This window comes from Ascaphus truei, chromosome 7 (genome assembly GCF_040206685.1).
Source record: "Ascaphus truei isolate aAscTru1 chromosome 7, aAscTru1.hap1, whole genome shotgun sequence".
NCBI classification, from domain to species: domain Eukaryota; kingdom Metazoa; phylum Chordata; class Amphibia; order Anura; family Ascaphidae; genus Ascaphus; species Ascaphus truei.
Window position 1 is genome coordinate 38,180,064 of NC_134489.1, and position 22,569 is coordinate 38,202,632.

The 22,569-nt window shown below is 41.9% G+C and overlaps 1 protein-coding gene and 1 long non-coding RNA gene across 2 annotated transcripts in view; one reads left to right on the forward strand and one right to left on the reverse strand.

The window, feature by feature from the left end:
• Positions 1–22,569, forward strand: part of LOC142498518 (uncharacterized) — a 75,141-nt gene that overhangs the window by 24,089 nt on the left and 28,483 nt on the right. The gene's annotated exons all lie outside the window — the stretch shown is intronic.
• CASQ1 (calsequestrin 1) overlaps positions 1–22,569 on the reverse strand; it is a 60,378-nt gene that overhangs the window by 19,661 nt on the left and 18,148 nt on the right. Inside the window, exons 2-4 of the mRNA XM_075607752.1 lie at positions 20,940–21,024; positions 3,712–3,812; positions 1,971–2,082 (exon numbers count right to left, since the gene is read on the reverse strand). Coding sequence (XP_075463867.1) covers positions 1,971–2,082; positions 3,712–3,812; positions 20,940–21,024 — 298 coding nt within the window. The remainder of the gene's footprint in view (positions 1–1,970; positions 2,083–3,711; positions 3,813–20,939; positions 21,025–22,569) is intronic.

Below are 22,569 nucleotides of genomic sequence, written 5' to 3' on the forward strand. Positions count from 1 at the left end.
GCCGGCCGGATGGATCGGTAACAGGCACATTGCTGACACTGCGAATCTGGTTAATGCCTCTTTTCACGCACCTTACAATGGGCTTGTTGGTTGACCCCTTTGCTGCAAGAGAGGCCTGTAACGCATTGCGTCCCGATGACTTTGCTACTCTGCTGGCTGCCGGTGTTAGCCTGACCCTCTGCCCAAAACTGCCTGTAGCTCTTGAACAAGATGGTCGCTTGAGGTCAGGGGACCATGGACCAAATACAAAGGACCCCCCAGTTCATGTAATGAAAAAAACATACCCCCCCCAAAAAATAAAAAAATCTGCAGCACAGACTGATGTTTTAAATATCATTCTGTCCCCTCAGTGGTCTAAATCAGAGGTGCTCAACTCCAGTTCTCAAGCCCCCCCACCAGGTCAAGTTTTCAGGATATCCCTGCTTCAGCACAGGTGGCTCAGTCTTTGACTGAGCCTCTGATTGAGCTACCTGTGCTGAAGCTGGGATATCCTGACAACCTGACCTGTTGGGGGGTCTTAGGGGTGGGTGTTGAGCCCCCCCTGGTCTACATGAAAGAAAAAAAGTAGTGATCGCAGCTCAGGATATTCCGTTTAAGATAACTAACTTGGACAACATTTTCACAGAAGATTGATGGTATATTTTATTTCCGAAACTAAGTAGATGAGGCCCAGTATATTAAATATCTCTTTTTATTTTTTCAAACAGGTGGGTATAAATAAGGAAGTACGGGTACTTTGTATCACACGGAGCTATTACAGTCCCCTCCTAGATAAAGGGGCACAGAACTCAGCTAATCATAAGGTACGCCAGGTCAAGATATCTGTGCATTAATATACTTTATGTATAGTATCATTGCATTAATATATAGTATCATTGCATTAATTTATAGTATCATTGCATTAATATATAGTATCATTACATTAATATATGGTATAATTTAATTAATATATAGTATCATTACATTAATATATAATATCATTGCATTAATATATAGTATCATTGCATTAATTTATAGTATCATTGCATTAACATATAGTATTTACATTAATATATAGTATAATTTAATTAATATATAGTATCATTACATTAATATATAGTATAATTTAATTAATATATAGTATCATTACATTAATATATAATATAATTTCATTAATATATAGTATCATTTAATTAATATATAGTATCATTACATTAATATATAATATAATTTCATTCATATATAGTATCATTGCATTAGTAAAATATAATGATTGTTGTCTATAACAAAAATGAGATTTGTTCATATTTGTTGTAAAACTCCCACGCAAGGTTTTGTAAAGTGGCCCATGCTGGGTGCCTCGTCTCTGCCTCCCTCCCTGTGTCAGCCTCTTTGTGTCAGCCTCTGCTGATTGTCAGAATGCGGCTCTGTTCATATCACTTCATCCCCTGCACACTGGCTTTCAGGGATAGGAAATTCCTCTGATGGGCTGAATTAAAAGGCTCACGCTCAGCATTTGCAAAGGCTCCATTTTTAACCCTGTAACTGCTAGACACGTCCAAGTTCAGCACAGCCGCAGCTGGTCTGATTCCTCATTATCTATTATGAGGACCCATCAACAATATAGTCTGACCTAGTACTCTATCTCCAGCCCTACACCCAAACTCTCCCTCACCGTCAGTAATACCCCAATCTCATCAACACCCCATGCCCGCTGTCTAGGGGTCATCTTCTGAAATATTGCCAGGATACACCCAAAGTCAGTCAGTCAAAGACTGAGCCACTGATTGAGCCACCTGTGCTGAAGCAGGGAAATCCTAAAAACCTGGCCTGCTGGTAGCTCTTGAGGACTAGAGTTGTCCACCCCTGATGCAGGTCATGTTGGTGGAGTAGAAATCCCAGTTGTCATTAAACTCGGCCTTAGGTAGAGTCACGAACCCTGCGTTATACAGTAAGTGACGCGCTGTATCCGTTGCCCACTTTATACATACGTTCAGAGTTTTCATTCTTGAAGTATCCAATGAGTTTGGGCTCGTCCTCTATATTCTCAAAGGCAGCAAGCTCATGGCTCCCCTCGATGAACTCCACTGGATCCTCAAGCACCTAGAAATCAGGATGCCCACGTTAGCAAAGACAGTAAGCCATTCATAGATATATCAGAGAGCAGTGTAAATGCAGAGTTTGGGGGTCATCTGGGACCACTGGGGGGTCAATTACATTTCCATATTTTTAGTTGAACACCAAGGAAAATCCCCTTTCTTGGCTCAATGTTATTTAGTCTGAAGACTGTTCAACGGAATGTGTCTGGATCCATAAATATTCCTCAAAGAGCAGGTCTCCTCTAGGACAGAGGTACAAAGTACATCTCTACTCACAAGTTCACAATGTAATTCTTCATTTATTGTGGCAGCCAAGAACAGGGGAAAAACAATGTTCCAGGTCCCATATGGACAACCTGATGAAAGGACCATATGGGACCTGAAACATTGTTTCTCTTCTGATCTTGGCTGTCACAATAAATTAAGAATTCCCATCACCTGAAACGGTTTCCCTGCGCTTTGGAACTGTACTGGATCCATTAATATTCCTTGGCTGAAAGATGTGGACAGCCTGATTGTCTGGACCCTATAAATGTAAGTTGACAGAAAGTGGACCCGTTAAAAATTAAACTAACCTTAACTCGTCATCTAGTCCTCTCTGTAGGATTATCCAGCACACTTGCAAACATGTGAATGTTTGGAGTTGCTATATAAATGGGATACTTGTTGAGATCAGGATTCTGTTTGTCCTAGTTTGGATGGTCTTTGGTTAAACACCTATTAGTTATGTTGTTATATAGCCTGTGACAGCAGCAGAAAACCCGCCACTGAACCATAATGGAATTCAAACATGCTTGGGAAATACATCAAATTATCCTAAATATGTAAGAAAGCTGGGGATCAAATAGGGTCTCAGGTTTTACAGCAGATAAGAAAATGGGCATACAAATTCTGTATTTCTATAATGTTTGCACAGCCTTGGAGACCTGCGAAAAAGTCCTATTAATTGTCAAAACTCAGCGTTAATAGCCTATTCGGGTCAAAGAGCAGATCTCAAATGGAAAGAACAAGTGTCTTCCCCATAAAAGGGATTTCAGATGCTGTATAGATCGTCCTCTGCAATCTTCCAGCTTTAGCTGCATTTGGAAGGTGTAATTGGGGTCAGCAGGGACTTAATTTTGTAAACACCGTCTGGATTTTCTGTCTGCTCCATACAGCGTTTGTCCTCTTTAAATAAAAAAACAATAACCAGTGGCAGGATTAATCCTAATTGTCCATGGCTGTCTGGATCTCTATATTTCAGGTTGAAATGTTAAACCAGTCTAAATGATCTTTAGTTTGTGGGAAACAAGCATAAGACTCCCATATAAATGATACTGAACTTGAGCTTTCAAATTCCATCTTCAGGTTTAACTCAGAGATCTGTCTATTATTCCCAGTGGCTACCATGGCTGGCTTGTATTTCATTTTAACCATGGTATAAACCAACATGGAAATGGGTTTTACCTATAATAGCACAGAAAAACATCAGCAACTGTACAGTTTCCTATTTTTATTAGGAACCAGCAGCATTTAGTTTGAGCCCAGTGCCCGTTTTTACTTGTTTTTAGGCCTGGTGTCCGAATCCTATCTGCAATATTTCCTTGGTTTGGGATAGTTAGCAGCGGTCTAGGCAGGGAAAGACGTTACTTACATCCAGAAGGAACTCCACCAACGTGTCAGCAGAAAACTCCCCATCATACTCGATCATCTCATCGTCCTTGAACACATAGATACTATCGTCTTCATCCAATCCTGAGGGACAGAGAGGTAGACAACGATGGGGTTTTGTCTCCTAACATTGTCATTTTATTACCATAAGATGCTGGTTAGGCACAGTATGCAGGAAGATACTGCATACATATCCAATTACATATTTATGTAAGAGTCATATTATCTTCATTTAGCACTAATAGTGTAGGCAGCGCTATATACGTAGAATATTGCAGGAGCAGCGACTCCCTGCTCCGAAGAGCTTACAGTCTAATTTGGCGCTGGGAGACGGGGACTTGGGCAAAATCACGTGGAGAGTTGACACTGGGTTCATCTTCTTTGAAGACAGTGACATTACCATTGAACTTCTCCTTCATATCCACTTGTGACAATATAACCTTTGCCTGGCTTTATCACAATGGAATACAAACACACACAGTAGCAATTTCTTATTAGTATGAAACGAAAGCATATAATATAACCTTTGAAACATTATATTGCTCTGAAATACAAATAAACACAGACCGATGATAAAAGAAGAACTCGTATAAAATGTCTGTAATAATGTGCATTATTGCAAACGCAGAACAACCCGATATTAGAAATATGTACCTTGCAAGTTATAAATATGATATAGTGAGGGTGCAGATAGCTGGTATATATATAACTATTCCACAACAATGTGCAAGTGAGAAGCAAAATAAGACCATCCCTTGTTATAGAAAAAGCATCTCAAATAAAGCATAGAAAATATATTAAAGATACGCACGAAAAGGTGGAGAATTTGGAATGGTTTTCTCCAACTGTGGGGTATATTGCTGACATTCTTGACCAGCTGGAATTGGGCCATGGGACATTCCATACAACTTATGGACAGCTAGCGTTGGGTCAATCCTACTTTATGTAGAGCTGGCCATACTCTTAACCATTTCGCTGATACTGTGTCAACAGCTCAGTAACACGTGGTCCTGATGTCAGTAAAATAGCCTTACATTAAGCAGGGACTATGAGCAATCTAGCATAATGTAGCAAATCTGTGTGCTGCATCTCCTCCCAAGTCCTCCCTGATTTGCTCGTTCCTGTATATTTTTGTGGCACACAAACTGATCAAATATATTTTAAATACATGGGGGGGGGAAAAAGAGATAAAACAGAAAATTTGCAGCCCCAACATTTTACCGCCCTAGGCCTGATGTGATATGCACCACTGTCCACATGCTGAACCCCCTTCAACTTGCTAGATAACTTCATGAATTTAGACGATGAGCAGCTCAGTTTCCATGTCTTCCTTCCTGTGGTATTGTTCCCTGTCTGTCTTTGGGGGATTGAATGTAACATACACACAGCTGCCTCCAGCATCCGTTCTCCCCCTCTGCCTGGATTCGTGTGAATTCGGAGGCGCATTTTAGTAGCTGCATTGATGATAAACGGAATTGTTTGCTGCTTCCTTGGAATTCCTAATATCCACCTGACATAGGGATATTTGTAGATACAGTTGCTGTCTGACTCATGCTTTGTAATAAAACCTTGGAAGAGTCTGGTTAGCAGAGAAACAGTAGCAGTTTAAGAAAGGCTTTAGAAATAATAACTATGCTTGCATTTGTTTTGTTTTTTAAAGTGTCAATCTCAGAGATTCAACCCGTTAAACATGGCGCTGCTATTAGTTTATTTTGGTCCTAGGTCAGTCTGCATTTAGGGGTAGGGCCCCTTTTTAAGATCCAGCACATCCCTGTGTGATCCTTATAAAGTGTATATTTGTTTGTATGTCTGTGTCTATATGTCACTATATTTGTGTGTGTGTGTCTGCATATATATTTATGTGTGAGTCTGTGTGTCTGCCTGTGTGTGTGTCTGTGTGTCTGCCTTTGTGTGTATCTGTGTGTCTGGCTGTGTGATTATCTGTGTATCTGTGTGTCTGCCTGTGTCTGTCTGTGTGTGTCTGCATTTCTCTGTGTGGAGTGTATGCATGTATATGTGTCTGTGTGTCTGTGTGTCTGCCTATGTGTGTGTATCTGTGTGTCTGTCTATATGTCTGTGTGTGTCTGCATTTCTCTGTGTGGAGTGTATGCATGTATATTTGTCTGTGTGTCTGTGTGTCTGCCTACTGTATGTGTGTGTATCTGTGTCTGTCTATATGTCTGTGTGTGTATGCATGTATATTTGTCTGTGTATTTTCCTGTGTGTCTGTGTGTCTGACTGTGTGTGTATCTGTATGTCTGTCTCGGCCTGTGTGTCTGTATGTCTCTCTGTGTGTATGTATATGTATATGTCTGTGTGTACTGCACATACAGTATGTTTGCTTCTGTGTTGATATGTGTGTGCGCCTGTGTATGAAGAATACTGTATATAATCTTGACCAAATCACATTACTCCCTGTGCCTTCACTGAGCTCGATTGCAAGCTCTTGGTGGCAGACCTGAGTGACTGCATTACTAGCATAAAACACCCCGTAGCAATCCTGCCAGCTGGGCATCTTTCCGCAGATCTTTCACGGAGTAAAACATTTGATCAGATGGGTAATTTCTTTAGATAAATAAAAACTCTCGGCAAGCTGCCGGCAGGGAGGCAGCGATCAATATATGGGAACAAAGCCCGAGCAATGGTAACGCAGAATATGGATTGGGGTTAACTCCTTCACTGCCACAGAGGCGGCACCTGCATAGGAAATGTAGATGATGATTTGTCTGCCAGGGACTGCACATGGGTGCGTAATATGCAGATGTACAGTATGTATCCTGCAATAAATCACTTAATAAAGGCTGGCCATGTATTACATGTTACGTCAGCGGGGTGACCAATTCCTTCAGCAAATGCAAACATCTGTCTTTTAGGTGCATTTAAAAGGCGCCAATCACCAGCAGTTAACCCAGGAGTGGCCAACTCCAGTCCCGAAGGGCCGCCAACAGGTCAGGTTTTCAGGACATCACAGCTTCGGTGACTGAGCCACTGATTGAGCCACCTGTGCTGAAGCAGAGATATCCCTAACACATGGCCTGTTGGTGGCCCTTGAAAACTGGAGTTGGCCACCAACTCTGTCCGTTAACACTTGTGATGCTGGAAGCCCAGCAGCACCTGAGTAGCTACAACTCCCTATTCCCCCTCCCCTTCCCTGGATTTCCAGGATTGTGACTGCAGCTGAATTGTGGAGATATCATCTGCTGGAATTTGGCCTCGCTGGGAGTATAAAATGGCCGCTGCCATGCACGCCCCCGGCAAAAAAATGAAGATTTAGAAAAAATAAGAAGAGAAATAGATCAGCACATCATCATGAACTATAAGGGTATGGTGTGACTCCGTTTTGGGGGGATTGCTGCTTTAACTTGGGTCAAAGAAAGTGACCTCCCCTGTGTGTTCCACTGCCACCCAAATCAGTCTTACCACCAGGGGATCAAGGTGTGATGGTACCACAGGGCTTGCAGTACCACTCATTTTTATTTAAACCCCCGGAGTATCATTAGTTTTCATTTATATTCCCAGAGTATTATTACTTTTTTTACTTACACTCCCAGAGTATCATTACTTTTTATTTACACTCCCAGAGTATCATTACTTTTTTTATTTACACTCCCAGAATATCATTACTTTTTATGTACACCCCAGAGTATCATTACTTTTTATGTACACTCCCAGAGTATCATTACTTTTTATGTACACCCCAGAGTATCATTACTTTTTATGTACACCCCAGAATATCATTACTTTTTATGTACACTCCTAGAGTATGATTACTTTTTATGGACACCCCAGAGTATCATTACTTTTTATGTACACTCCCAGAATATCATTACTTTTTATGTACACTCCCAGAGTATCATTACTTTTTATGTACACCCCAGAGTATCATTACTTTTTATTTACACCCCAGAGTATCATTACTTTTTTTTTACACTCCCAGAATATCATTACTTTTAATGTACACCCAGAGTATCATTACTTTTTATGTACACTCCCAGAGTATCATTACTTTTTATGTAAACCGCAGAGTATCATTACTTTTTATGTACACCCCCAGAGTATCATTACTTTTTATGTACACTCCCAGAGTATCATTACTTTTTATGTACACTCCCAGAGTATCATTACTTTTTATGTACACCCCAGAGTATCATTACATTTTATTTACACTCCCAGAGTATCATTACTTTTTTTATTTACACTCCCAGAATATCATTACTTTTTTTGTACACCCCAGAGTACCATTACTTTTTATGTACACTCCCAGAGTATCATTACTTTTTATGTACACCCCAGAGTATCATTCCTTTTTTTGTACACCCCAGAGTATCATTACTTTTTATGTACACTCCCAGAGTATCATTACTTTTTATGTACACACCAGAGTATCATTACATTTTATTTACACTCCCAGAGTATCATTACTTTTTATTTACACCCCAGAGTATCATTACATTTTATTTACACACCCAGATTATCATTACTTTTGATTTACACCCCAGAGTATCATTACTTTTTATGTACACCCCAGAGTATCATTACTTTTTATGTACACCCCAGAGTATCATTACTTTTTATGTACACTCCCAGAGTATCATTACGTTTTATGTACACTCCCAGAGTATCATTACTTTTTATTTACACCCCAGAGTATCATTACATTTTATTTACACACCCAGATTATCATTACTTTTGATTTACACCCAGATTATCATTACTTTTTATGTACACTCCCAGAGTATCATTACTTTTTATGTACACCCCAGAGTATCATTACTTTTTATGTACACTCCCAGAGTATCGTTACTTTTTATGTACACCCCAGAGTATCATTACTTTTTATGTACACCCCAGAGTATCATCACTTTTTATGTACACCCCAGAGTATCATTACTATTTATGTACACCCCAGGGTATCATTACTTTTTATGTACACCCCAGAGTATCATTACTTTTTATGTACACCCCAGAGTATCATTACTTTTTATGTACACCCCAGAGTATCATTACTTTTTATGTACACCCCAGAGTATCATTACTTTTTATGTACACCCCAGAGTATCATTACATTTTATTTACACTCCCAGAGTATCATTACATGTTATTTACACTCCCAGAGTATCATTACTTTTTATTTACACCCCAGAGTATCATTACTTTTTATTTACACCCCAGAGTACCATTACTTTTTATTTACACCCCAGAGTATCATTAATTTTTTTATTTACACTTTCTATTCCAATAAAACATGACCTTAATGTAGGAGTTTTTTTTCACTTTGGTTTTCTTAGGAATACATTTTGTGTTCATCTTTTTAAAATTATGGTTTAAAAAATATTTTGCTGAATTCAGTATTTTTGGGCACAGTACCAGTACTCAGTCATTTAAACCTCTGCTTATCACCAAGTCAGCCTTGTACCAAACAGAAATCTCTCCTGTAATTTACTTAGGCCCATGTGCACTAAGCAGCGTTAGGCTATGTGATGAGATGGTAACCCCCATTAATGTCATGTTAATAGTAAGGCTGCGTCCATAGAGGGGCAGACCGCGTGGACGCTGAGCGATCAGACTGCCTATAGGCTATACAGCGTGCGGGCGCGTGTGCGCGGAAGCGGGAGGTGGCGCGCGATGCACGTGAAATCAGTCAAAACTGATTTATCGCGTGATAGGGTGGTCACGTGAGCGGTTCGCCCAATGAGGGCGAACCAGCTCCGTGACGTCACTGGCCCGCCCATAGACACGCCCCCGGACGGCGCGCGCTCTAAGGCCAGGGAAGGCACCCGCTTCCCCTCAGCCCCCGCGCGCCTCCGCTCGGCTTCAGTGTCTATGGACGCAGCCTATCACTTATCTACTAAAGTAAATAACGCTACATTATCCCAGTTTTACTCATTTAAAGCAGCAATACTACTTTCCCAATTTTCTCTACTTATTTGTATACTGTATGTAAAGCATGTGACATTCTTACCTAAGCTGGCAATCGTTTGCTGCTTCTGTTATAAATCTGGAAAAATCCTGATTGTGTGCCTAACATAATGGCCGCCTTTCAGTTTCAATCAATCCTTCAGTCAGTGTAACTCTGCAGCTACAATGTATCCCAATATTACTATGGTAACATTATCTATTGTTACAGTTTGCAGCTCAAACTGCTGGCAACATTGTAAACAAAGTATCGCAAACAGGAAAGTGTTGCAAACATCTTGCACTGCTGGGGAGGTGGCTAAAACCTGCTATAGAAATCAAACGATGCTTTAAAACGCATTAAAAATGGAATTGAGAGTTGAATAAAAAATAAATAAAAAACGAAACAGTCATTATTATCTAATACTTCAGAACTGTTGTTTTTTTTAAAACATACATCACATGTTTTTCTGCTTTGAATAGCATAGCGGTCCTTTTTTATGGACATTAGGGATAATTATAGGCGTGTATCAACTACGATAATGTTAACCTGGGGATTTAACATTACGTTAGTTAGGTCACACAGTACCATTATATCCGGATCCTGAAATAGGGCTTCTTGAGGGTCTGGGTGGGTGCAACACTATGATTTAAGTAACATAGCGTTATTTCCTGGAATTATTTCCCTCTCCTCTTTAACTTTAGGTAAACCCCTGTTTCAGGGCGTGGAAGGGGGTGAGACATACTTACCATCACGTTATTATAAGCACACGCAACGTAGCGCCACAATAACATGACGAGGCGCCCATGCTAATGAGATGCAGAACGGCCACTGTTTCTGCACGTAATTAACATGTGGATATGTGTTAACCTCAGGGTAAATAACGTCTGTTACTGAAGACTGAGCCACTGATTGAGCCACCTGTGCTGAAGCAGGGATATCCTGAATACCTCACCTGTTAGTGGCCCATGACAACTGCAGATCAGTCTTCAATTGAGGCACCTGTGCTGAGGCAGGGATATCCTTAAAACCTGACCTGTGGGTGGCCCTTGAGGACTGGAGTTGGTCGCTCTGCCCCTGATATAACCGACCTTAGTGAATCCAGCCCTTAATCAGCTCACCAACCTTGTTTTATCACCTTCCTAGCAAAACCCGAACACAAACAGAACAGATCTCATCCACAGACAAAGCGAGTTCCGTGTCTCCCACACAGTGTTTATCAGCGCGTTCTTCACCTTCCATCTCTAATTACAACCCCTGAGCAGGAAATCATTATTTTAACTGTGAGCGCAGGTGCGCTGGCGAGGAAAACACGTCTCTCAAAACAAGATTTCTTTTTTTTTTCTCCCCACCCCCTTGGTTAACTTCATCTCTTTGCGGATAAAAACAATCATGGATGGGGTGACTCAGGAGTAAGTGTATAATAACGTGGAATCGTGGGCCGTGTGGTAAGTGCACGCTGGCCTTTGAAGTGGGATAGCTGGGTTGGGAATCATATTTCAGTTGCTCGGTAAATGTTTTTACGGTACGTAACACTTTGAAAGCAACAAGGCAGCTTCCCTATGAGATATTAGAGTGTCAGCTCTGCGGGGCACACCTGAGCTCCATAATAATACATTATTATAATGATTGTAGTGGATGGGAGAGACATTCTTCTCCTATATATACACAGCACACGGTGCTTCACAATCTCACACTACATGTTACATGAGGTGTGGACACTGGGGTTCCTTATATTATAATATATACTGATTTCTTTGGCCTCTTCTGGACTGGGGTGCCTGCGATTAATGCCGATCTCTCTGTTATTCTTATTTGGAAACAAAAAAAGGGGAAAACAGCTATTGACAAACTTCCTAACCAAACAGCTCATTTCAACGTGTTCGTGGAACGCACACACGCACTGGGTGGCTGCCAAGGACATTTCTGGCAGCCATTTTGTGCTATCCCAAGCAGGGCACATAGTAGCAAATGAATAGCTCTGGAAAGGGGGATTGGACAGTGTATAAGAAAGGAAAGAAGGGGGATTTAAAAAATGTCACTGGTAGATCCAGAGGGCCCTGGCTAATGAAATAGCAATTGTAACATATGTACATCTGATTTGATCTGCACGTGCGTGACATTCCCGTGGATCACACAGTGTAAATACAGTAGCACACAGATCTGTTAGGACTCAAAGTGCTAATGAGTCTCTCGTGTCTACCATATATTGATGATAATGACCCAGACAAATGGTGAGCTGGGATATGAGTATCCTCCTTTATGCCTTGATGTTAATGCAATGTTAATTTCTCTGCCTCTTAATTATGCTAATGAAAACAGGCAATTTAGGCGGGACTGGATTACTCTAAGTGGTGGCCTTACTGGCACACAGGCTGACACAGGCACGTGGCCATACCCCGTGTCACTCAAGAACACCCTTTATCTCCCAGGACACTTATAGGCCATTAGAAATAATATGAAGAAAGCTTTTATCATTTGAATATTTGAATATATCGTTCTATCCTACTGCGGTTCGCCTGTGTCACGTGTCTCTTGCACCCTGTTTGGAAATGCATACACAGGGGTTTATTCTATATCAGACCAAGCGGCTGATATGGACGTTTTTGGCCAATATCCCCCATTGACTTCCACGGGGAATCGCGTCCAGAAGCTGCCCCGTTCGGTCGTTTTGGCTGATGCAGAATAAGACCCAGAGTGGCAAAGACACTGTCCTCTGCTGCACTTTTTGAGAAGCAGTAACGCCTTTTCACCCACTTTTTGCCACAGGAATGTTACTATCTTACATCATTTGTGTTAAAGGGTCCGATTTTATTATTAGTCCATAACCTTTAACACGATGTCGTGAAATGTATTAAAGTAGCAAAATGGGAAAATCCTATGTTTTTATTTTAAAATAAAGCAGTTCTGTAGTATTAGATAATACTGTGCATTATTTTATTAACTCCTTTTAACTATTTTTAATGATTTTTTTTAATGTTCTGATCGTTTAGTTGCTACTGCAACCATTTAGAAAGTCATATCCACTTTCTCTTTTGAAACAGGCTCTGCCCTTTGGCAACAAAGTATCAGAAACATCTGTGGCTGTGTTCCAAACAGTAACAGTCTATTACTCTGCAAGCTGTAACAATAATGTGTTACACTTAGTAATATAATATTGCATATCAGCTGCATCATTTCACAGACTGCAGCACAAAGTTAGAAGGTGGCCATTACGTTAGCCACACAATCAGGATTGTGACAGATTGATAACAGATTGATAACAGGAGCACCAAACAATTCCCAGTTTAGGTAAGAATGTAGAACTATACATTGTCGTGTGCTTCACATATACAAATAAGAATAATAAAAGAAAAAGGGGGGGGTGATGTACTGTAATATTGCTGATTCAATACCTTTTTTACAAAAAGATCGTGCACATTTTAATTGTGTTTGTTTTTCACTAGTGTTTGTTGCAGTAAAAGCTGTTTTTAATTCTAATTTTTTTTTTTACAAATCTGACCTTCACCTTTGTCTGAGGAAAAGACGGTCTGGGGTCTTCCCAGGCTCAGCCCAACTATTATTTGTCTCCAGTCACTAGTAGCATTGGCACTGTGAGTAGCACAGACTGGAGAAAGTCATACTGTATGTACACCAATAAAATGTTATTTGATTTAACAACAAGCTACAGTACCACATTTAGCCAGCAGGGCGGTTAAAATGGAGCTCGCCGTAGGGCAGTCCGCAGGATACAATGGTAAGACTGAGCCACTGATTGAGTCGCCTGTGCTGAAGCAGGGACTGGTTGAGCCACCTGTGCTGAAGCAGGGATATCCTGAAAAGGGACCTGTTGGTGGCCCTTGAAGACTGGAGTTGGCCACTTCTGCCCTATTTATTAATAATGCAATTGTTTTCTATTTTGCTTTCTGTTGAGAAACTCTTTAAAAATGTTACAAAAAAAGTTATTTTCTCTCTTTGCTGGAATGCAATAAAATGACGTATATTTATTCTTGCTGGAAATCGTCACTTCATTTTCTATCAACAGAAAAGTTGACCATAATTTCCAGATTTTTGTGTTTATGACACATTTTTTCCCTATATACTGTACTGTATACTGTAGTTTATAGCATTGTGTTGTTATTTTTAAGCAGTTTTTTTTAAAATACTGTGTGAATACCTTTAACACAAAAAAAGTTCATTCACTTTGATTGGTTTTAGGGGCAGGGTAAAATACATTCAGAATATTGCTGTCCTCACCCTATAGCTGTTGAATCCTCTTTAAATAGGCAATCCAAACACCTTAAAAAACATTTTATTTAAATATATGCATCATTTGATTAACTTGAGTGAAAACTAATTAGTTAAGCTTCTTCCCAGGGTTCACTAAATGGCTGCCTTTCAGTTTCAAATCAATCCTTCCGTCAGTGTAACTCAACAGCTACAATGTATCCTTATATTATTAAGGAAATGTGATCTATTGTTGTAGTTTGCAGCTCAAACTGCTGGGAGCATTGGCAACACATCATTAACAGGAAAGTGTTATACAGATCACTGCTGGGGAGGTGGACTAAAGCCTGCTATAAAAATCGAAGGATGCTCAGTGTATTAAAACGAATTAAAACTGGCATTAAGAGTTGAATTTTAAAATAAAAAAAATGTAGTGAGTATTATCTAATGCTACAGAACTGATTTATAAAAATTAAAAAAACACACAGTAGGATATTACTTGGATTTCTGCTTTAAGATGTAAACTGTTTTAGTCAGTTCCATAAAACTGATATACTACATAGAAATATCTGTCTCTGTTTCTCTTCTCCCCACACCCGCCCCCCCCCACTCCCATCCCCCATCCCCCCCCCCCCCCCCATCACCTTATCCCCCCTATCCCCAAGCTTTGCTGCAATCATGGTTCTCCTTTGTTGGCTGACAGCAGCAGTGCATGAAAGATGGGTAGCATTGCAGGGATGGGTGTTGTTGTTGTTGCCAGGGAAACGGTTAATGCTGTGGGGCTGACATGTTCTATGCTATCCTCAGTTAGTCACAATGTCTCCACATTACACAGTTACAATATGTATCATGTGTTTGAAGAACTAAGTGCTACATCATTATAATACCTGTTCCCATGACAATGCTCAATGCTCCGTGAGGCTCCCTTCGCCCATTTTCTCCACTCTAGATTGTCCTCCGTTAACTGTTATCACCAACAAAGCAGTAGAGTTGATGGTTTTTGTAGGGAGAGGATTTAGGGCCATATTTGCTCAACGGTGCTACAGCATAAGATGCCTTACGGTGCCAGAAGATATCTTATGGTCCATGGGCGGACTGTAAGGTGACATATTGTATGGGTCTTACTGCCATATACTGTACACGCTTTATCATTGTATCCTATGGATATTGATTGATATGTTGTGATATACTGTGATCATTTCCAGAGGCGCAGGCAGCATCTGTATAACATCATCTAATAATATAAGCTGTGGAGGACGTAGGCCCGTCGTTCCCCTTTGTACATGATTTCCAGCCATGTGAAGCCCTCGCTCCTTCATAATCATGTCACTCTGAGACTATGAATGTCGTATTTCTATCTGCCTAGATCCCAAATATCATTTGCAGTTTACTCATTAGTTGAAGGAGGAAGTGTGCAGATACAGGCATTCTCACCTCCTGCTTTCGGGCCACCTTTTCTAATACACTCAGATTTCGTAGGGAACACAGCTATGTGACAGCCATCACTTACTGGGCTCTTTCAGCCTTGACTTGTCGCTTTACAGAACCACCCCAAAAAAGCACCCCCATCTCCTCCTTTTCTAGCACTCTTCTGACTTAGGAGAGTATATTAAACAGCGATAACCATACCACGTATACCAAGACCACTAACGTGAATAGGATCAACAAGCTCATCTACCACCGTGAAGTCAATGGCCTCTTTAGGATAGTTCCTACTTTCTACATCCCAATTCTGTGTGCATTCCAGGTTCGGCTGCACCAAGGCCCACCACCTCTATGAGCCTATCCTCCATGCTCCGGAACGCGGTTCTAGCACTTATTTTAGCAGCTGCAACAGTGTTCCAGCATTTCCTCTCTCCACAGCCCCTCCAAAAACCTACCTGTGGGGAGGAACCTCACCCAGCGGTGGCAGTGGAAGACCCCACCCAGGTTGTCCTAATGGAAGTTAGGCCTCGCCAGGAGTCAGACCCAACTTCCACAATGACCACCTAGGTGTGCTCCCTCCATCACCACATAAGGACCCACTCCACAGGTAGGGGGGGGGGAGGAGAGGGGGTGTTTAATTGCCCCGGGGCCCAAACCAGTTATAGCTTCGACTGAGCCACTGATTGAACCACCTGTACTGAAGCAGGGATATCCTGACAACTTGACCAGTTGGTAGCTCTTGAGGGCTAGAGTTGGCTACCCCTGGTTTAAGTGTATCATGTCACTCTTGGTAAGAATGACTACCCCTGAAATGAATATATGTTTGTCCAGCGAGATTGTCCCAGCCCGATGTGTTTGTGACTCTCTCTTTCCCTTCTCCTTTGCTCTCTCCAGAACACCACAAAACATCACGTTTTCCATGCAGCTTCACTACTCTCCCCCCCCCCCCCTCATCCTCCCGCCCCCCCCCCCCCAATCTCCCCCCAGCGCTAAACGAAATACCAGGTGTCTCTATGGAAACCCTCTGCTTCACTTTTAACTTTATTTGGCCATTTAATGTCTATAACCTATTCCCTCTGTAGGATTGTTTTTATGGAGAGAAAAACACGACAGCATTTCTTTGGAGCATGAAAAAGGAGGAGGGTGGTTTAACCTCTTCAGTGCCAACGCCTTGCTGTGTTCCCTTTAGTACTGAAAGTGTATGAGGACAGAAAGAGATGCTCCTCATACCTTCACAGCAACTGCACTGTGACCCATGACATATAATGCCGTAGGGCACATAGGGGTTGGGTTACTATCAGTTATATTATTGGTTGCTGACAGGTCAGTTAAGTCTCGCTAATTGAGAGTGAGTGTCACTCGTTGGAAAGCAGTCCCTCTAATGTGGAGTCAGTAGTCTCACTCATTGAAGACTAGTCTCGTCTAATTGAGAGGAGTCTCATTAATTGGATTGCAATCTCACTCATTGGAGGGAAGTCTCAGTTACTGGAGGGAAGTCTCACTCATTAGAAAGGAGTCTCGCTCACTGATTAGCTGTCTCACTCATTACATGGCAGTCTCACTCACTGGAGAGGAGTCTCGCTCATTACATTGCAGTCTCACTCATTGGAGAGGAGTCTCACTCATTGCATGGTAGTCTCACTCACTGGAGAGGAGTCTCACTCATTACATGGCAGTCACACATTGTAGAGTAGTCTCGCTCATTACATGGCAGTCTTACTCATTGCAGATGAGTCTCACTCATTACATGGCAGTCTCTTTCATTGCAGAGGATTCTCACTCATTACATGGCAGTCTCACTCACTGGAGAGCAGTTTCACTCATTGCAGTTGAGTCTCACTCAGTATATGGCAGTCTCACTCATTGCAGATTAGTCTCACTCATTACATGGCAGTCTCACTCATTGCAGAGGTGTCTCACTCATTACATGTCAGTCTCACTCACTGGAGAGGAGTCTCACTGATTATATGGCAGTCTCACTCATTGCAGAGGAGTCTCACTCATTACATAGCAGTCTCACTCACTGGAGAGGAGTCTCACTCATTACATGGCAGTCTCACTCACTGGAGAGCAGTTTCACTCATTGCAGTTGAGTCTCACTCAGTATATGGCAGTCTCACTCATTGCAGTTGAGTCTCACTCAGTATATGGCAGTCTCACTCACTGGAGAGGAATCACTCATTATATGGCAGTCTCACTCATTGCAGAGGAGTCTCACTCATTACATGGTAGTCTCACTCATTGCAGATGAGTCTCACTCATTACATGGCAGTCTCACTCACTGGAGAGCAGTCTCACTCATTGCCATATACTGAGTGAGACTCAACTGCAATGAGTGAGACTGCTCTCCAGTGAGTGAGACTGCCATGTAATGAGTGAGACTCATCTGCAATGAGTGAGACTACCATGTAATGAGTGAGACTCCTCTGCAATGAGTGAGACTGCCATATACTGAGTGAGACTCAACTGCAGTCTCACTCATTGCAGAGGAGTCTCACTAATTACATGGCAGTCTCACTCACTGGATTGATAGGTCACTCAGAGGGTGAAGACTCACTCAGTCATCAATGACTACCTGGACTTTAATTGTCTCACACTTTTGCTCAGAACGATCCAAGTAACCCCTATTTGAGTCCTCATAGAGTGACAGTTGTGTGTTGAGTCACATTGGAGTTGAAGTGATTATGTTATAAATTTGCACAAAATGTTTAGGTGGGGATGACATTGTAACATATGCTTTTCTTTCTTACATATTATTTGGTCCGGTAGGTTCTAATTAAACAACCCTGGGCCATGTACTGTAGTAGTATTATAAGACTTATAGTACAATCTATTAATTGGAAAATACTGAGCATCGTGACAGTGCATACATTCTAATTAACTATGCACGCACACTGTTTTATGATACAAGTTTAACTGTTACCCTACCACTCTTTTGACCCCTAATAATAATAATCTTTTGTGCTCCAGCTCTAATTTATAGTTCTGGGGTTTTAGTAGATTTAAAAACTTTCACTCACTAAATAAGTGAAGGGGTAACATAAATAGATACAATGACAACACTTCATCAAGTGGAACTAATAGGGAACATATCAATAACAGTTACTATCTTGTTGCTTTTTGTGTATAGATCACTGATTGGCCATAGACTTTATTTTACCAGTCTGATACATTTTTTAAAAACTATTATCAATTAAAGCTGCAGTTCAGTCAATATCCTGCATGTGTTTTTTTTAATAAATCAGTTCTGTAGTAAGAAAAAATACTTTTAGCATTTTCTGTTTTTAAAAAAACAACTTTGAAAGACCAATTTTCTTGTATTCTATTTAAACAGCCATTTGCTAAGGCACTGCCCCTTCATGTCCTGTCACAAGCCCTGGCACACCCCTTTGTCAGCCCTGCCCTCCCTCTAGCACATGTCAGTGCAGGAGTGCTCATGAATATTCATGAGCTTCCACTGAGAGACAGAAGCAGAAGAAAAACAGATCCCTTCACTAATGATGTCACCAAATTTCGCCGATCAATACATGGAGAACGAATTGACCTGCAGCTATACAGTTCTTTAGGTAATTAGAGATTGCCACATGAAACTATTGAAGTAAAAAAATAAATTTAAAAAAAAAAAAAAAAGACTGAACTGCAGCTTTAAAAGGATTTTAATCTTCACTCACTAAACAAAGACACTTTGAGTGCATTCTAAGGGAATCTTTTTTCTTCTGTATGCTGTCTATTCCCACATCCCTATTGCACTGGGTCTACATGAATCTACGCTGAAGCGAGAGTAACATTCCCCTCCCTTTCCCCCCTTTGTATAAACTACAGTAGGGCCATGTAGTGTGTATGATTGTACTGCTCCTTCCTCCAGCATTCGAGCTGCGTGTAATAAATGTTTCTTGCCTGTTGGATTCATATTGCTTAGGCTACGGTCCCTGTGCTCCCTGCTGCACGTGCGCCTGGCGGCGCGTGCACGAGTGAAAGCCGTGATGTGCGGTCTGTGGGTCAGCTGCAGGGGAAGAGGAGATCTGACAGGGGGGCGTGGCAGGGGGCGCAGCCGTGACATCACGCGGCTGCTTCGACCTCATTGGCTGAACCGCCGCCGTGACGTGGCCAGCGCTCCGTCGCCACAAGAAAACTCAAAATTCTTGTCGGCAGAAAATCTGGATGCGCATCGCGATCGCTACCCGTGTGGGCGCAGGTAGCTGCTGGGACCGGCCCCACTGAGGGGCGGGATTTGCTCCTGCAGCTCAAGCCGTAGCGAGCGCAGCATTAGACACTGGGACCGAGGCCGTAGGCAGGTAATGTTAACATCAACTCTGAACTGCTACTTTACATGAAACTGCTAAAGCTGCACCAACCGTCTCCTTCCATCTCCATAGCTTCATAAAGCTGCTTCCCATACCACTAAGCTGATGGTCTGCCAAAATCAGTACAGCGTACAGCATCTAAATATACTGATGTGAAGACACCTAGATTATAAATAATACTGTTATCATTTTTTTAACCTCATGCTTCCGGGCACAAAATGCGATAAGAGTTTGTCAAGGTAACTACATAAATAGTCATTTCAAACATCATTTTACCAACAGCTAAACGGTGACGCCGATACGTAGGTGACAAGGGATATCGTTTTTGTACGTTTTTCTAGTGAACGTGTGAAAGTGACACAATCGTGCGATTTCTTGAAAGAAATGTCCTTATAGATGACACCACCCTGCCATGCAAATGCCATTTTTCAGTTGTGTCTCCCCCCCCCCCCTATAAGTAAGGGGGGCCACTTCCGCTGGTGTCACGGTTCTAATAAAAATGTGGATTTTGTTTGTTCCGGAACTCGATTGGTTTTGACTTTCGTCAGAGAATGTTTATTTGGTTCCACCTTTTCTGAACTTGGAGCTTTTTGCAAAAGTTTGTGCTTTTCGTGTCGGCAAACTCAAAGTACGAATCCAAGGACGAGCCTTTCTCGAAGTTCGGGGTTTTGAACGTGTGAACCTGTTTCCCGTTTACCCATAAGCACTTGAGAAATTATCCCCCATACTGTCTAGAGCAGACACAGCCATTCCCTACTACTTCATAATCATACTGTTGTACTTGTGTTATGCAAGATCAGACTGGCCCCTAGTGGCTGTATATATGAATAAGAAGCATGTTGGACATAAACGTGGGCAATTCACTGGTGTTTTGCTTCTAAAAAATGTCTGTGTCTTGCTTTTGCTGGAACTTGATTTGTTTTGGGTTCAGATTTATATAAAATGATGGGGAAAAAAATGAAATGTTTGTTTTTAATATTTTCAAAATGTTGCCCCATTTATCAATTTCACAAATGGAAAAGACAACAGGAACAAAAAAAATGTAGGTTCAGAATGAGCCCCGTCTCTGGATTTGGCCAGATTTATGCTCAGATTTAAAAGTCCGTCTCAAACTTCCGAACAAAAGCTCGAAGTTCATCTACCTTGGATTTTGAACCAGTGAAGCTGCCAATCCCTAGTGTGATACATTCCTGTGTCGGACATGAAATGAGTGAGATGTTTGGGTTTTGATCTTGTTGTGAGGTATGGACACAGACGCTGATAGCGAGGAACATTGTCCTGCAATAATTCGGGAAAGCCTTTCAACTTGGCTTCTCCATCTAACTCCCTTGGTTGGGAGGAGACCCTGGGACCTCCACTCCCCCCGCGATTTGCACTCACCTAGTTTCTTAGCTACAGCTGCATCCTTCTCGGAGTCGACCAAACCAAATCCTACACCTTTATCCTCCAGGACTTGGGCTGCTAACTAGGAAAAAAGACACGAAAGGGAGAGACAGAAAGGAGAAAGGGAGAGAAAAAGAAGAATGTTTCAGGAGTGGTAAAGGAAAGGAGGTTCAGAACGTAACATCCCAGCGCTATACAATGGCATTAAACAATGACAATGTTCTCTTGCTATGGTCCATTAAAGCAGTGGTATGCACATTAATATATATCTATATCTATATCAAATGGAAATATTACTGTGTGCTCATTAGCATGTCTTAGACAGGTCTGCAACCCCGCCTTTCACCATTATCACCCAGCACAGAGCGCTTCCACTGCAGCAAGGGATTCTGGGAAATGACATGCAAGAGAGCACACAGTGTCACCTTTTGCTTAAAAACCATATAACATGGTCCCCTGTAAGCTTTTGCTTGCTGCATTTCACAGTTTTGAGCATAGCCTGGGTTAAGATGCATAGCCAGTAAACCCACCCACGCCTTTTCGACCTTAATGGGTCTCATTAGTGTGGGGTTGGTTATACTGGCTATGCAAAGTGAAGCTTAGGATAGGTTTCACCACACTCAGTCAAGTTATGGTGGTTAAAAAAGTGACAAAAACCCTTCACCGTAAAGCATATAGCAAATGGAAATATTACTGTGTGCTCATTTGCACGTCTTAGACATGTCTGCAACCCCGCTCTTCAAGCAAAAGGTGGCACTGTGTGCTCATTTGCATGTCATTTCCCAGAATCCCTTGCTGCAGTGGAAGCACTGTATGCTGGGGGATAATGGTGAAAGGCGGGAGTGCAGACCTGTCTAAGACATGCAAATGAGCACACAGTAATATTTCTATATATACAGGGTATATATATATTGCACAGGCGGAAGGGATGTTGCAGCCGTGGGTAGGAGCTTCTCCCCGCCCCAGTCAGCTGCTTAATGCCGGCGCGCTGACGAATACTGTGCTGCTCCTCTTCTTACACAGGAAACTAGTGATTAGCACAGGAGACGAGCTGTATGCATCAGCATACGGTCATTAAACAGCTGAGCGTGCAGGGCAGCCAACTGCTTGGACACTGCTGGTACACACAGGCCCTCCGGGAGACACTTTTTTCGTAGGTTTGAAGCATGGGGTCTCCGGATCCGAACCGCTTTCATTTCATCTCCGGGGACCCCCTGTTTCCAGAGATACATCAAAAGTGGGGTGCCGGTAGCAGCCCAGACAGGGCTAGTCGCGGCTAACAATATGGTGGCTTTAAATGTCCCGCGTCCTGCGGTGCCAATAGGAAGTCGTGACGTCACCCGCTGCGGCTTCCTATTGGCCCAGGTGACACGAGACATTTAAACTGCAGAGATATACCGGCGCCCTCTTTCGAGGTGAGTATCTCGGGAAGCAGGGGGTCTACGGACCAGGAATCAATGTGGTTCAGCTCTGGAGACCCCCTGCTTCAAACCTATTTTTAACAAAAACAACATATCAGGTTTGGCTAGGAGTGTTCCTTTAGGGATGCCATGCAAATGTAATTGCTGTAAGATTGATATTCAAAGAAGTATTTTCATCTGCATCGCTTAGTGTCAAAGTAATAAGG